Here is a 14,722-nt window from a genome sequence, read left to right as displayed (position 1 = left end):
ACACGACTCCCCACAATTCTCTTTTGACTTGTGCATATCCGCGTTGCCTTTCGTTGAGGACCTTTGCTCCAAATCGGATCGGATACCGCGAACCATCCGAGTCGGCTTGATTGATGACCCACCCGATACCGGTTGGACTTGTATCAACCGTTACTATGATTGGCCGCTCGTAGCTTGGCTTCTTAAGTGATTCCGCCCTCCATAGTGTCTTCTTGAGCTTCCTCATGGCTTTAGTGTGTTCCGGTTTCCACTCGAATTTCTTACCTTTCCGCAACAAGTGATAGAGCGGGTCCGCTATATGTGCATAGTGCGGAATCCATATGTGATAGAATGCACACGCACCCAGAAACCTTCGGACTTCTGATGTTGACTCACATACTTCCTTCATAGCTTGAATCGCATCGACCTTTGTTGGTGACGGTCTTCGGCCGTAGGGTCCACATAGATGTCCGACCACCAATATTTCTTCTTGCCCGAATGCCGATTTCTCCCCGGAAAGTGTTAGGTGCACATCTTCTAGCTTTCGCAACACTTTCTCGCAATCATGAATATGGTCGACCACGAACTTTCGGCATCCCCGATCATCCATAGTCTCATCTTTTTCTTCCACCGCGCATCCTTTCATCGGAATGTCATCTAGAAACGGCATCGTTATCTCCGGGATGCAATCTCGAAGCACCTTGTTCATCGCGTTCATCATATGTGCAACCGAGTTTGTCGCTCCTTGTGGTAGTGTGCACATTCGAACTAGTCCTATCGGTGTCCGCATGGTAGTGATGTCTCGGCTCTCCACGGCTAGTTGGAATTGGTCATACCCCGAGTATAGGTCCCCGATGGAGTATATCGCACGTCCGGCAAAAGCTTCCGCGAATTCATCCACTATCGGACCGACTCCCGAGTTCCGGATCGTGACCTTGTTCACCGGTTGCAAGTCTTGGATGAATCGGAGTGACCCATTCTTCTTCGGAATCGTAAACCATCGATTTGAGTACGGAGCACTTGATGGCTCTAGAATCCCCATCGCCACCTTCTCCTTGAGCAAGTCGATGACTTTCGGAATATGCGCCCGTGGCACCGGAATCGGCTTCAGGTTCCACGGTACATGATCAATCGTGAAAATCACCATCGGCTCCACTATCTTTGGATCAATGCATCCGATCTCCCTCGATGTGAACGCGAATGCTTTGCCGTGTTGCTCCAACATCTCTCGAAACCGTTTTTCTTCTTCTTGTAAGAGGAACCCACCTCCACCGATCCGAAGTTTCTTCCGGGTCTCATCTGTGAAGGCATGTCCGATATCCACGGACTCCCGAAGTGTCGGATCTCCCGAGACTTCTTTCTTCTTTTGTTCGCTATCGGCGGGTAGTGGTCCCGCGGCCGGTTTCACCTTCTTCTCCACGGTCTTGTATTTCGTACTTACCATTGCTTCTTCTTTGCGGAGCGCATCCGGCCCCATTTTCGCAACGATCTCGTACATCTCGACCGATTCCACTGGGACTACCCGGTTCCCTTGGCTTTTATCTTCCGCAAGCTCTTCAAGCCGTTGTAGTGTATTCCCATAGAACACTTCCTTGATCACTCCCACGATTTCTTCGTCTTCTTTTATTATTGATGCCGACCGTAACTTATCCTCCACTTGTCGGTATTGTTTCTTCATTCCTCCGGTTACGGCCGTGTACGTAGATGCCCCATCCGGGCCGATTCGTACTTGTTTTGCTCCGAGAGTTTTCTTCCTGTGTGGGGTATCAGGGCTTCTCGGACTATCACTTCCCCACTCCGCAACAGTCCGCTTTAAAAATCCATTCTCACTTGGGACAAGAGTTCCCTCTTGTTCCTTTCGTGATTTGCCGGCACCGTTAGGAATTGGACGGATTTCCCTCCGTTTTGGCTCCGAATTCGCGCAAAAGCCGCACCACTATCGAGCACCTTCGTCTCCATCCGTGAAGCCGTGATAAAGGGTTGGCCGAGGATGACAGAATGTGAAACCTCATCCTGCACAAAGAAATTTTGGTCAATTTCGACATCCCCGATCTTTACCGTCACATCCGGACAAGCCGCAAATAGGTCTTCTGTCGTTTTCGTGGCTGCCCGAATCTTCCATCCATGGTTGGTGTTTATAGGCCACTTCCCCTTTCGGTAGAACTCCTTGGACATCAAGTTGATCTCCGAACCGTGATCAATCAATGCTAGCACGGGTTCTTTGATGTTGCCGATTCGGACCGGAGTCTCCGTAGTTGCACGTGCCCAGTGTGGCCTTGTATAGTGGGAGTTCGGAATTTCGCCTTCCACTTCGATGTCGTTCATTGAAACGGTATTTGCATTCACCCTTGGAGCATTTTCCTCCGTACTTTGTCTCTTCCTTTTCACGAGATCCACGAGAAGATCGTGAAACTCCTTCTTCGCTATTCCGAGTAGTTCCCGCAGCGAAAAATCTACCCGACTATCCAAGATTCTTTCCTCGAACACTCTTTTCAAGTCGGTTTGTTGTTCTATGTCCGAGGCGAGCTTGAATGCCGGAGTCGCCTTTTCTTTTCCCTTACCTCCGGAGTTCCAGCTTTCCGGTATCTTCGATGGTCCGGCCGCATCCTCCGTGCGCCGTCGTTTCTCGTCCACATACACCTCATGTAATTGACACAGGGCGTATATGCTATTCTTGTCGACAGGGCACTCCCATCCCATAGCTTCCCGGACGCCTTCCGCGGTGTTTCGGATATCGTTGGAGTCGGTTTTCTCGGTGTTTCCTAGCACCTCCGGCCAGAAAGACGCCTTCGCTCCCGATGACTCCCCGACACATATTCCCGCGGTTGTCGCATAGTTGCTTCTTGCCGCTAACTCCTCCTCGAGCACCTTCTTCATGCCGCCTTTTCGGAAGTTCGGTCGGAGTGGCTTCCGAGAGTCCATCGAATGAATCCGGTTTCCCTCGTAGTAGATGAGATCCCGTCGTAGTGCCTCCTTATGGTCGTCGCAATCCCTCCGATCGTGTTCGGCGCTATCGCACCATATGCACCGTCGATCCGTATATTTGGAGCTTGTGGGGCGGTCATCCGACTTCTTCACCATCGCGATCTTTAGATTCTCCATCTCCTTCAGCAGCTGCTCCACCGTAGACGCGTCGACTCCCTTCTCGGCCGTAATCTCCCGAGCCCTCGGTTGATGGTCTTCCAGTCCCGTTCTCGGTTTCGGAATCGGTTCCGAAACCCTCTTTTCTTCGTTGGCAAGCCATTGCCCCCTCTTCGTGTACCGCGCGACGATATCCCGCACGCTTTCCCATGTTTCGGTGAGGCCGCTTTCGGTGGTCGTGTCCTCAAGAAGCACTCCGAGATCTTTCCGGTCCCGGACGTCCACAACTCGCAAAAACATGATGACTTTGTCCGGTGCAAGAATAGTTTGATCTCTCGCGGACAACCTCCCGAACCGACTTTCGAATGTCGAAAACACTTCGAGGACCTTCAGCCCCTTACCTGACGTTTCCACCCAATCCTCGAATCCCCTCCGCGTTGCCTTGGAGGAGTCCTCGATGGCAAACGTGGTCTTTAACGCCTCTTCGAATGCTTCCCACGTCGGATTTTGTTGTTGCAACCCGTGGATACTCCCTTGAAGCCCGTCGGTCGCCACCCGGTTAAAGGATGTCACTTGCAGTCCTTCCGAAGCCCGGCACCGGAGCATCTCCGCCTTGTAGTCCTGCAAATATCGCGACACATCCTTACCATTAAATTGCCCGTTGCGTTGCACGAGCCGCTCTACTAATGCCGAAATCTCCGACATCGTGCGTTGTTCTTGAAGCATCCGTTCGAACATCGCCATCATATTGTTAGCTTGTTGAGCCTCCATCTCCTTGCCACCCGTCTTCACGTCGGGTTCACCAACTGTGTCGTGCCTTTCGGCTCCGGATCGTTGCGTGAGTCGGGTGGGAACCACAGAGGTCTTGGACTAGGAGAAAGGAGTTCGTGAGATAGAGATTAATTATGAGTAAATAGCAAAGAGAAAGATAAGAAACTCGTGAATCACACGAGTATACTATATTAATTGGTACTTAGGGTGTTAAGAGAGAAGTAGATGTATAAATCGTGAATCCCACGAATAATTTTTGTATTGATTAATTCTTAATCCAAAAAAAAATCAACAACCCTTTACATATTTCTCTCCTCCTTATATAAGGAAAAAAGAGCTAAGCATGGCTTCATGCGTTTTTTTTTACAAAAAGTGTTCATGTCCCCTAAAAATGTGCATGTGATGCTTTTTTATTTCCTAAGTATAGGGCTCATGCACGCTAGATGTGCATGAGTTATTTTTAGTGTCTCGTGTTTTTTCTTTTTCATATATTAAAGAAATACACGATTTACCTTTTAATAAAGGTATGCATAAATAAAGGTCTTATACATATTAAATCTATATTTAAAACACTTAAGATAAGTTAATGTAATGGTAAGGTTGAGGTTTGTCAACTTGGAGGTGTAGATTTCGAATCACGCCCTGCGCAGTAGTGAGTATTTCCTTCTTTTTTACATTTATGTCTCTTTATCCGGCTCTTCCTTGCCGGTATGCCGTTTTCCTCCTTGCCGGTATGCCATTTTCCTCCTTGCCGGTATTCCGTTTTCCTCCTTGCCGGTATGCCGTTTTCTTCCGGTTCTCACCGAGCACTCCATTCTCTATCCGGAGGGACAAAAATATAATTTCCACATAGTGTGCAACCTACACTACGACAGCGGCGAGGTGACGAAGGCAAAGGGGCTACAGATGGGGGGTCTACGGAGAATCCTTCACACCAGTTCTAGAGACTTCGGCGGTCGGCAACGCGGTCGACGTAAGACCAAGATACTGACGGTGGCGGCGAGGTGACGAAGGCAAGGGCGGAACGGAGTCCGGTCCTACGGGATCCCCACACTTAACCAGAGACTCCGGCAGTTCGGCCAACGTGGCAACATGGGACTGAGAGAGAAGGTTGGTGGCGGCGGGAAACGGGACCCGACTACGCGGAAGACACGAGGAGAGTCTGGGAGGGACTCAAACAAAAGACACCCGAATTATGGCAGACATAGAAACGGAGTCCGGTCCTATGGGACCCTCACACCGATCCGGAGACCTCGGCTGATCAGCCGACACGGCGATGTAAGACCGATGGAGAAGGACGGTGACGGCAGGGAACGAGACCCGACGACACGAGGTTTCGGAAGGAGCCGGTAGGGGCAAACACGGGGAGGTGTGTCAGGCCGAAAAGGCACACCTGGGACAGAACGAGGGTCTTGCAAGTGGCCATCGCGGGCCGGATCGAAGCGTGACTACGGGACGGTGTTCGGCGCGGGCGGTGCCGAACAAAGGAAGCGGGAAAAGGCACAAGGGAGGTGCCGGGAACGAGGTTACAAGTGCCTAGTGGACTGCACAGGGTCGGAGTCAGGGGATGGCAAGAGAGGCAGGAGGAGGATCCTCCACACTCGCCTCGTAGATCTCGGGAGCTCCGTCGAAGTAGCGAAGACTGACACGACAAGCCCGGGGTGACAAGCTGGTGGGGGCGAGGGGACGACGGCAAGCGGAAGACTCGGGACCTATTGCAACGGCACGAAGACGGGAAGGGCCAAGCAGGCTACTACGAGGTGCTCCTCGGATGCAAAGGACACCAGTATGCAGGTGAGCAGCGATGCACGATCTGGCCGAAAAGGGGGCCGACAAAGTGTGCAATGAACCGGAGTGCGACACAGGCAGTGCCAAACAACAGACGAGGGTATGTGGCACACGGAGGTGCCGGAGCGGAAAGGCGAGCGCGGAGATAGGTAGCGCGGAGAAGGCCGGAAAGGGATCCTCCACACCGTTCCGGAGACCATGGCGGTTCGAGCCGACGCGACGATGTAAGACCATGGAGAAGGAAGGTGGCGGCAAAAGGACGAAGCCAACGCGAAACGACCATGGACATCACGATTGGACAACGGAGGCCAAGTGGGCCACTATGGGCATGCCTCAAGCGGAGGACATCCAGCATACGGCGGGAAGCGGGGCGTTCATACGGCCGAACAAGGGCCAACGGAAGTACGCATACTACGGAGATCGCGGCAGAGGACCCATCGACGGGTCGAACGAGCCTACGGGGAGGCGAGCGCGAAGGAAGACTCAAAGCCGACGGATCAAACCGGCAGCGAGCCGAGATGCGGATCACGGGAGACCGGTTTCTCACCGGCCGAAATCTCTCACCCTTCAACCGGACTTGGCACATACTGGTGGATGTGTGGTTAGGTGGGGGCGGATGTCGTGAAGAATTTCGGCCAGAGGCGGAAACCGGGAAACATTGGCTACATCGGCGGGGTGCAGCGTGTGTACGCACCCATGTACATTTAGTGTGAATAACGAGGGCGCCTTTATGGCGCCGAAGAGTAGTCAAGTCGGGACAGACGATCCCATGTAAGTCGGCATTTGTCCCACATTGTAACGGATGCCCCGGAAACGGTGAAGCACGACTTCCTACGCTCCATCACTCCCTAGTCCAAGACGCTCGTGGTCCCGCCTTTCTCCACGCACGCGCGTAACAACGCGACATCGTGCAAATAACAACCTAATATTTTGCAAATATCAACCTTTAATTTGTGAACTCTATTCCATGCTAATCGTGGCTTTGTTTTGTAAAACACCGTCACAAACATGGTTAGAGTTACACGAATTATACAATGCGAGGAGCCTTGAGAAGGCTAGATGTGGGTCAATCAATACTAGAGTGACAAAGATACATGATCATAGTTTGATTGAAACATTCTTTGTGCATGTTTCACAACGTTTAGAGTCACAACAAGTGTCAACTACCAACCATCATAGAGGGTCGAGGCACTTTTTGTTTTTGTATGAAGCAAAGAAAAATGTTAGAGCTCAATCCCAATGCATGCATATGACAAGGAAATAATAGATAGATGGATAATAAAAGAGAGAGAAAGAAGGGTGTTGATCCACCCGACCACCCTCGAATGAAGGGATTGAGATAGTCTCAAACCTCGATCAGTGTCCCACACCACCTTTGTGGCATCGAGTTGTACCTGGTACTAGCACGCTCACTACAAGAATCTCTTCACCATACTATCAGAGTCTCGACGTAGTCCAATTATGTGTCTAATGTGGATAGGTAGGCCTCATATTTATAATTAGGCCTAAGCCCCCCATGCAAGTTCACACTTGGCATCTTATGGGTTGTCTCAATTCCTAGGATTAAACGTAATGATCCCTTCTTTACACTCTCATTTAACCCTCACACTTTATCCACGTGTATAGAATACTATGGTACAAACTTCACGGGATGATTGATGGTCATTGCCCGTAACAAAAAATCTGTACTTATGAATGAGAAATTTGTATCTCTTTATCGTGTAATCTAGAGCTTCGTGAATTCATGAATTTGTTGCTTAATCTAAAAAATATCCTTGACTAATAATGCCTCTATTTCATCATTGTCAAAACCTTCTATGATGTTGGTTCCTCAAAGCCTTATTAGAAGTTTATCTTACCATTTTTCTGTTGATTATTTGTGACTCATGCCATGGATAACCAATCCAATTTGTGTGATCATTGGGTGAAACCACGCATATGATTGTTCACATTTGATCGAAATTGATGTGGTTGCCATCTTAATATGAAAGAGGACAATCCAATATGATGCATGTGACTTCACTAGTTACATTTCTTTGAAACCTCAACACTGCCAATTGTGATGACAAAGTGAGTATTTTAATGCAAAAGATAATTACATGACACGAGGTTCTATTTCACAATCGTAACATTGGAATGCATGCAAGTGCCAAGTGTCTCTCACATTATTCATCATTTTGAAAATGTTTTGAAACGATCCAAAAAATTACACACATGCAACAATCGGTGTGATCTCATATCCATTGTTGTGGCGTGAGTTTGACCACTTAATGTTGAGACCTATATTCAGAGGTGCCTTGTTTTTGTTGAATAATCAATTATTGGGCCAAAAGTAAGGACGCATTATGTCAACAAATGTCTGAGAATTATCCTCCAACCTTTTTTTATTTATTTTAAAAAAGATACACCTTAGTAAATTACTTGAGCAATGTACATATAGAAAACAGAGGGAGACATTTCATCTCACCTCTATTGTAATACAAAACCTAATACCAACATCTGATGATACAGATGATATCACAATAGGAACAAATGGAACACCATCTACAAGCTATGCAATAAAAAAGGAGGAATGGAATAATTCCACTTCATACCAGGAGACGTATCTGAAAACAAGTGAAGCCCTCGCCACCGTTTCTTAAAGTCCACTTGACGTTGCCTTTGAGCATCAGTTGTACCCTGCAAATCATCATATTGTCCACGTATGGTGTGGACAAATAACCACCAGAATTCAATAAGCATATTATTGAGATGTATGTGAGCATTGTTAAAAACAACATCGCATCTCGTTTTCCATATTGTCCACAGCGCTAGTGACGTAACAGTACGCCAAATAACCAGATTTTCAGTTCTAAACCGAGGAATAACAGATGGAAATGAAGTGAGATAGATGTACCCATTGGAAAAGTAAAAAACATGAGAAGCATGCATACGTTCGTAATTCATAACATCTCCATGAAGGACACCCCATAATACTGCACCCCACGAGAAAGTAGAACGAGCATAGTGGTTTCTTAGTAATAAAAACAACTTACTCCAGAATTGCTTGATTTTGGGACACATCCAAAACAAATGCAAAATAGATTCCGTAGATTCACCACAATGCATTCCACAAGCATATTGCTGATTTTGCCTCAACCAATCACCAACAGGAAGAGCATAATGTATCAACAACCACCGAAAACAAATAACTTTTTTCGGCAACTGCATACTCCACAACCATTTCCAAAATTTTGTAAGTTGTAGTTCATTCACATTATTTGCAATCCAATGCTTCATGGCAGCCGGGCATTTATACTTTGATTGCAATAATAAATTTCTACCTAACTTAACTGAATACTGAAAGAACTCTAAGTGTTTACCATTTCCATTAGCATTCGGTTTTTTCCATTGATAATCAGCTGGATCCCAATCCAAATTATAAAGCGGCTTTTTTTGAAAAACCCACAACGAACAACACCGTAAGCATTCTTGAAATGGTGGATCCAAGAGCCATTTTTTTCCCGATCTTGCAACTACTCGAATCGCTGAAACATTGGCGGATATCCACACATCTGATTCAGAAAATACATGCCACAACCTACCATCATCATCCACATTAAAGTATATTACATCACCCATAGTGTTAGTTACTTTAGCTCCTAAAATCACTTTTAGAGGAGAGAAATAACCAAACCAAATCTGATTGCTAGAGGGGGACCATGAAGCCATAAATTGTCCCAACGCCACTTGCATATTATCGCACATAATAGCACTTCCTCGAACTGAAGGCCTCGACAAAGGTTGTAACTGTTGATTCATAACATAGCATCCCCATGCTATTGATGCATCCATAGAAGCCCAATTCAACCGAGGACGGCTACCAAGCAGAAAACCCCTTGAATCTGAAAAGAGAAAGTTCCAGATCAAGGGTTGTCTCAACAAGTCATCCGTTGTCGAAGGTACCTTCCGAATTAGAAACTTTTTGACAGCTGACCAACTTGTGAGAATTCCATTAAAAACCCTATCTTCTAATAAGGTTGTTTTAAACAAATGAAAATTCTGAATAAAACCCCATCTTAAAGATGGTTGCCACTTTCCTCCTATTGATGGGCACATAGTAGACAACCTATGCATCATCAAACGACTCCAAACACCTTGCATTGGCAACATAGCTCTGCACACAAATTTAGAAAGCAAAGCCTTACACTGTGCATCTGGATCTACCAGCCCCATCCCACCATTTTGTCGTGGAGCAATCAATACTGCCCAAGCTACTTTAGGCCTTTTACCTTGACCTGTTTTCCCTCCCCAAATGTAGTTACGAATGAGGCGTTGCACCTGTAAAATACATGATCTAGCAAACAATGTAGTTGAAGCAACATACCAAATAGTCGCTAACAACACTTGGTTAGCTACAAGTATACGACCTGCAAGTGACAGGTTAACCGAATCCCAAAGCAACAATTTTCTTCTTAATTTTACAAGTAGAGGAGCAACTAACATATCTGCAGTAACATGAAGTCCCACTTGACAGCCTAAGTAACGAGTAGTGGTTCCATTAGGAACCCACTTGAATTCCTGCGAAGGCATCCAATTAGGCAAGGAATTTTGTGACACCCAAAAGCCAAGAGATTTATGCCAATTTATCTTTGCTCCAGAGGCCAAACAAAATTCCTCCACTACTTCTTGCAATTTACTTAATTTTTCATCATTACCTTGAACATAAATTGCAGTATCATCTGCAAATTCTGCATCCAACATTTGTTGTTGCGTGGCAGGCAAAGGCAAACCCTTCAAAGCAACTTGAGAGGAGTTTAAATACATTGAGAATGTTTCCATAACTAGCAAAAACAGGAATGGGGCCAATGGACAACCTTGACGAACCGAACGCGAGATAGAAAATTTTCTAGTTTGCCCACCGGCGACCAACACTGAACTAAAGGCCTCACGATACAAGGAAGCTACAGCCCTAATCCACTGCGCAGGAAAACCTAATCTCAATAATGAACCTTCCATGAAGTCCCAATCAACTCTATCATATGCCTTCTCAAAATCTAATAAAAGTACCGCTAGATCTTCTTTAGTTTTCATTGCCATCCCTGTTAATTCCCAAAACAAAAAAATATTGTCAAAAATACTACGTTCTTGCATAAATCCCGTCTGTGAGTCATGCACAATCTCTGAAAGAAAAGGTTGTAATCTCAAAGCCAATAACTTAGCATAGATTTTGTAAATTGTATTCAATAAAGTAATGGGCCACCAACCCTTCACCTCATCCGTAACAACCTCACCTTTCGGAATGAGGCATATTAATCCCTCTTTCCACTTTTGTGGCATAATACCTGTATTGAACATTTCTTGAAATGCTGCCAATAGATCTTCGGCAATCAAGTCCCAATATGTAATGAAAAAATCTCTTCCCATTCCATCTACTCCCGGGGACACATCTGGCCCAACACCTTTAATAGCTTGTAATATTTCAAAGGATGAAAATGGACGAAGAAGCTGAAGAGATATCCGAGATGTTACCTTAACCACAGTAACAACCCATACTTTTTGGCGCATTTGTTGAGTTTCAACACTTGGAGTATCTGCTGATAACAACGACTCATAATAAGTGGCAACAATGTTACTCATTTCATCTTTATCCATAGTAACTGTACCATCAGATCTTTTCAATTGTACAATCTGAATTTTATTTCTTTTAGGCGTAACATGTTGGAAAAAGAATTTTGACATGGTGTCTCCTTTTGTACACCATCTTGCTGCAGATGCATGAAGAAAAAATTGAGCACGTTTTTGCTGCAGAAAAGAAATAAGCATCATAACATTCTGTAATTCACAATGAATATATTGAGAATGAGGCTGTTTTTCTTGCAAAATTTGAAGAGAAGCCAAACCTCTCTTAGCATTCAACAATTTTCTAGTGTAGCTACTTTGTTTTAACTTAACTTGTTGTATAAAGAAGTTGGAAACTGCGAGAAGAGCATTCTGTAATTTTTGACAATTAGAATCCCCTACAGCCATTCTCCAAATTGACAAAACTGTATTCTGCAAACTCATATCATCAACAATAAACCTTGGCACATACAATCGAGAAATAGAAGTATGGCTGTTCATACAGAATTTGAGCATAATCGGGGCATGATCTGAGAACGAAGTGCCTGATATAATACCCACATATCCTCCACGATCCCAAAAAAAAGAATCTGCATAAAACCTATCTATTCTCGACAGATTAAGAGCAATACTTCTTCGATTGGAACGTGAGTATAACAAGGAATCGGGCATGCGAGAGAAGGTTGGAATATGCCACAAATCAGTAACTTCATATTTGAAAATTAACTTTTCCCACTCACGCAATTCTAAACCCGATATAGTAGTAGAAGATCCACCTAATCTATCACTAGGGCTTTCAATCATGTTCCAATCACCACACATGCACCAATGTTGTGCCACAGGAAGATCTTGCAATAACTTATTCCACAAACGAATTCTTCCAGTAACAGAATTCGGAGCATATACATTCAAAAAACCAATCAATTTTCCGGAGATAAGAATAAGCATATATTGAACTCTACCACCAAACAATACTCCTTTAGCTTGTACATTAGACTGCCATTGCATTTTAAGTGCGATACAAAGGCCACCTTGAGTACCAGATGGTCCAAAAGCCGGAACCCATTCATAAATCCAATTACCACGTAGTAAATTTCTATTCGATGCTATCCTTTGTGAATTAAGATGGTGTTCTTGAAAGCATAGCATATCAAGTTGACCTATTGAAGGTAAAGATAATTCTTGATTCAAGTAACATCTTACTCTATTACAACGACTCGTACCTAACCCTTGAAGGTTCCAAGATAAAATATTAAAATAATACATATCAAGATTGAGATGGAGAAGACCTCTTATCAGTCAAAACCACTTGTCTCTCCTTTTGAGATGAAGTTACTGCTCTTGTTATTCTTTTTTCCACACGGAAATCCTTGACTAACACACGATGGTCTTTATATACCCTATTTTTGCTATTCCCAAGCGCTTCTATAGTATCCTTTGCAGATGCAAAAACATACGGTGATTGCCCCACCCCTGTCTGCAAAACATCTGAATATGATCGAGCATTTACCTTTGCATCATTATGTTGAAACGATGTTATCATTTTCTGAACTGACGCCTTAACTTTCGTCGGATCTTGTTCTAGCATTGAGTCAATGACTGGAACAATTTCCAAAGAGGAAATGGAAACCGGCATAACTACATCTTTTTGCAAAGCGTCCATACTACATTCAGGCAACACTAAGGGAGGAGGAATGGCTGGAATGATCTCCAAAGATGGAGCAGAAATCGACATTCCTAAATCTTGCCTCAACGTGTCCATACTACCTTCCGATAGTGCAAATTGAGGGACATTGGAACAACTCATATCAACACCTTTTCCCTTACCCACTTTATCTAACAATATATCAAAACCCTTTACTTGTTGAGTTTCATGAGGCACCAGTGAAGTGACCACATTATTATTTTGCTTATGCATAGCTACAATAGGCTTCCCATGGACAATCAAACAATCTTTTGCTAAATGACCAATTTTTTTACAAGAAAAACATTGGTTGGGCAACCCAAAGTAAAGCACTTTCTGAATTTTTTGAAACATATTACCTTGCAGTTTTGGAAGGCGAATCCAATTAGGTAACACTACATCTTTCTTGCAAAGTAACTTGACCGACGGAGCTCCTCCTTTTTCTACAATATCCTTGAATGTAGATGAGTTAACATGTAAAACTCTACCTATTGCTGCCCCAATTTTGTGAAGAACCTCCCTCCACTCCTTGTCTAAACCTGGAAAAACAGCAGTACACGTAAAGTATCCCGTTGCCTCCACCTGTAGGGCTGCCGTATCAAAACCATGGGTCCATGGGAAAAAAAGAACCCATGCACCTGAGATTTCTACCGAGTGGATGGAAAGGATATTGCAAACGGAAGAATGATCTTCAAACTCCAATTGATAGCAACCTCGGCCCATCAATTGAATATCAGTTATCTTATCCAATTTTTCCTTTAAGGCTGCCTGGAGAAGATGACGAAGATCCCCTCTACTCGGTCGTTTTCCCAGGACTTGGGCAACAACAGAGCACCGCTCCAATCGTTTAACTTCATTGAGAACAGTGAGCTCATCTTCCGGTGCCAATTGGACATCTATAGTACCGTCAATCGTAGGAGAAGCAGGGGCCGATTCGCTGGATCGCTCCTTGGGCATTGACGAAGACGGTGTATACATCGACTCTCTTCTAGTCCTGAGTTTGTAAGACTCCCTACTTCCTAATTAATCGTTCTCTCTTCTCTTCCAAATATTTCTCCTTACTTTTCCCCAATCACCACCACCACTAATTTCATCTGCTTCGATGGATACAAAGTTAATATAGGCAGAAATCAAACCTGTTGGTAGAGATGTTGTAGCGCAGCAGAACGAATTTGTAGCCCAGTGGTTGCTTCCCTTCCTCTGTTGTGGCGGCCGTGAAGCTCAGACATAGGGGAGGGTCACCGAATATGGTCGCTGGGTCTGATGCAGAGGGATATTGCTTTCCTTCCTCAAGAACCTATTAGAGAACAACTTCCACATTTAGTGTTTATCCTCCAACCTTTTTGTGACCAATCAAGTTTTTACCAAACTCATGATGCTTATGGCAAGAAAGAATTATTGTTGTAAGTCATCCCCTACAAGGCAATGACAACCCTCTCATAGACTGGGAAAGTTTGTCTAGGCATACAATGGAGATTTGGTCAAATCTTTTCATTCGTTCTACATCAAGATAGATGAACTCTTTGCCCTGTCGAAGGGGAAGAAATTCCAATATTGGAATAGGATCCACGCATTGGTTCTATTAAATATCAAACAGTATCGAAACACCACCATTTATCGAGGCTTCCATTCGCAACTCTTAACACTTTTCCTTTTTACCTCCTAGCATCGGGGTAAGTGTCAAACTCTATACGTCATCTTACCACTTAGCAAAAGCCTATGCTTTTAATAAACAGTCGCAACACCCCGATATATGCAACATTCCTAATCCTTCAATTTGAGAGCACCCCTTCTCCTGAAGTTACAAGTTCATTTTGC

The 14,722-nt window shown here is 44.8% G+C and overlaps 1 protein-coding gene across 4 annotated transcripts; it reads right to left on the bottom strand.

The window, feature by feature from the left end:
* Nucleotides 1-8,061: 8,061 nt before the first annotated feature.
* Nucleotides 8,062-14,135, bottom strand: LOC147869862 (uncharacterized). Of its 4 annotated transcripts, none has more exons than XM_087334074.1 (3): nucleotides 13,264-14,135; nucleotides 8,655-9,173; nucleotides 8,238-8,298 (listed from the first exon to the last, which is right to left on the bottom strand). In XM_087334074.1, exons 1-3 carry the CDS (start codon nucleotides 13,880-13,882, stop codon nucleotides 8,288-8,290), a joined length of 1,149 nt encoding a protein of 382 aa, XP_087190200.1. In that variant the 5' UTR covers nucleotides 13,883-14,135; the 3' UTR covers nucleotides 8,238-8,287. The 4 variants fall into 4 exon arrangements, with proteins under 4 accessions (XP_087190183.1, XP_087190193.1, XP_087190200.1 ...); XM_087334083.1 differs by having other exon boundaries at nucleotides 8,241-8,298; nucleotides 8,982-9,173; XM_087334057.1 differs by having other exon boundaries at nucleotides 8,062-9,173.
* Between the last annotated feature and the right edge of the window lie 587 nt (nucleotides 14,136-14,722).

The sequence above is a fragment of the Azolla caroliniana genome, unplaced genomic scaffold (genome assembly GCF_043228905.1).
Source record: "Azolla caroliniana isolate FFs.n. ecotype wild unplaced genomic scaffold, voAzoCaro1.0.p SCAF_1, whole genome shotgun sequence".
NCBI classification, from domain to species: domain Eukaryota; kingdom Viridiplantae; phylum Streptophyta; class Polypodiopsida; order Salviniales; family Salviniaceae; genus Azolla; species Azolla caroliniana.
Note: the sequence above shows the minus strand (reverse complement) of the source record. Positions and strands in the feature narration are given on the sequence as shown.

Bases quoted from the DNA above. Each gene is read 5' to 3' on its own strand.
- LOC147869862 (XM_087334057.1), bottom strand. From the start codon at position 13,882: ATGTATACACCGTCTTCGTCAATGCCCAAGGAGCGATCCAGCGAATCG. The intron at 9,174-13,263 runs GTAATATGTTTC...TTTCTGAATCAG, and splicing joins TCGCCTTCCAAAACTGCAAG to ATGTGTGGATATCCGCCAAT.